This window comes from Rissa tridactyla, unplaced genomic scaffold, assembly GCF_028500815.1.
Source record: "Rissa tridactyla isolate bRisTri1 unplaced genomic scaffold, bRisTri1.patW.cur.20221130 scaffold_29, whole genome shotgun sequence".
NCBI lineage: Eukaryota > Metazoa > Chordata > Aves > Charadriiformes > Laridae > Rissa > Rissa tridactyla.
The window spans coordinates 4,338,967-4,340,861 of record NW_026529507.1 but is presented as its reverse complement, the minus strand read 5'-3'; the positions used below and the strand labels follow the sequence as shown (position 1 = coordinate 4,340,861).

Below are 1,895 nucleotides of genomic sequence, written 5' to 3'. Positions count from 1 at the left end.
ACAGGGAGGTGCCTCTGAGCAGTGCCCTTCTGCCAGGAGGTGCCTGCAGGGCAGAGCTGAGCACAGAGCGGGTGGGATGGGGTCTGTGAGCACTGGCAGGGAGGAGACTTGGAGACAGAGAAACAGCTCCCAGCAGGGACAACTCCAGGCAGCAGAGAGCCAGGCCACCCCTCTGCATCACTCTCTGCTCAGCTGCACAGGGAGAGAGGGAAGAGTTTGGAGAAATGGACTTTGAAACTGGACTCTTCTGAGCTCAGGAAAATCCCGTTTCTTCTTCAAGAAGGTTTCTAGTGAGAACATCCTCTAACAGAGAGACGTGTAAGCAGAGGGCACCTGTGTGGTGACCAGCAGGTCACTCATGGGCAGACCGGCTCTCCTGACTCTGCATTAGGGCACAGGGAGCCCATTTGTCGCTCAGGGCTCACCAGTGGTCAGGCTGAGAGCAATGGGAAAGATGAGGATTTCTGCCCCTTCAGAGCAAGTGCCCTCACTCAGCAGCAAAAACCTGAGCTCACAAAAAAGATGAGTGGAGCTCCCTCAAAGAGAAGTAATTCTGAGGGGGTGTTGGGGGAACTAGCTTAGGATTGACTCAAGAAGTCAGCTGTAACTTGTCAATGTCTTCTCCTCTTTCAATGGTCAGCCATGCCCAGAGGCACCAAATGTCCAACAGCAGCTCCATCACCCAGTTCCTCCTCCTGGCATTTGCAGACACATGGGAGTTGCAGCTCTTGCACTTCAGGCTCTTCCTGGGCATCTACCTGGCTGCCCTCCTGGGCAACGGCCTCATCATCACCGCCATTGCCTGTGACCACCGCCTCCACACCCCCATGTACTTCTTCCTGTTCAACCTCGCCCTCCTCGACCTGGGCTCCATCTCCACCACTGTCCCCAAAGCCATGGCCAATTCCCTCTGGGACACCAGGGCCACCTCCTATGCTGGATGTGCTGCACAGGTTTTTCTCTTGCCTTTTCTGATGGTAGCAGAGTATTGTCTTCTCACCATTATGGCCTACGACCGCTACGTTGCCATCTGCAAACCCCTGCACTACGGGACCCTCCTGGGCAGCAGAGCTTGTGTCCACATGGCAGCAGCTGCCTGGGGCAGTGGGTTTCTCCATGCTCTCCTGCACACGGCCAATACATTTTCCCTGCCCCTCTGCCAGGGCAATGCCCTGGACCAGTTCTTCTGTGAAATCCCCCAGATCCTCAAGCTCTCCTGCTCACACTCCTACCTCAGGGAAGTTGGGCTTCTTGTGGTCAGTGTCTGTTTAGGCTTTGGTTGTTTTGTGTTCATCGTGCTGTCCTATGTGCAGATCTTCAGGGCCGTGCTGAGGATCCCCTCTGAGCAGGGACGGCACAAAGCCTTTTCCACGTGCCTCCCTCACCTGGCCGTGGTCTCCCTGTTTCTCAGCACTGCAGTGTTTGCCTACCTCAAGCCCCCCTCCATCTCCTCACCATCTCTGGATCTGGTGATGGCAGTTCTGTACTCGGTGGTGCCTCCAGTAGTGAACCCCCTCATCTACAGCATGAGGAATAAGGAGCTCAAGGATGCAGTGTGGAAACTGATATCTGGATGGTTTCAGAAGCATTGAGCTGCTTGTTTTCTTCTGCAAATCACTCCTAATGGAACTCATTGCAGGTTGGTTTTGGTTGTGAGTTTCTGGGGGGTTTTTTGGTTGTTTTTTTTTTTTATTTTTTATTATAATATTGTCCACAAAAAAATGTCATTATGTTCTGCCATTTCCAATTATGTATCTATTCACCTTCTGTGTGGTGTGACCCACACGCTGTGTCTAGGAGGAGAGATGCTCTCTCTGTGTTTTAAGAAAATAAAGGACCTTCAATGTATTGTTTGATCCTTCCTTTGAGACCTTCTCTTGAGCTGCAGGGGCAGA

The 1,895-nt window shown here is 52.6% G+C and overlaps 1 protein-coding gene across 1 annotated transcript; it reads left to right on the top strand.

Annotated features, from left to right (window-relative positions):
• Window positions 1–659: 659 nt before the first annotated feature.
• Window positions 660–1,592, top strand: LOC128903296 (olfactory receptor 14C36-like). Its single transcript, XM_054187311.1, has one exon. The coding sequence runs from the start codon at window positions 660–662 to the stop codon at window positions 1,590–1,592; it is 933 nt and encodes a 310-aa protein (XP_054043286.1).
• Window positions 1,593–1,895: the final 303 nt, after the last annotated feature.

Bases quoted from the DNA above. Each gene is read 5' to 3' on its own strand.
- LOC128903296 (XM_054187311.1), top strand. From the start codon at position 660: ATGTCCAACAGCAGCTCCATCACCCAGTTCCTCCTCCTGGCATTTGCA.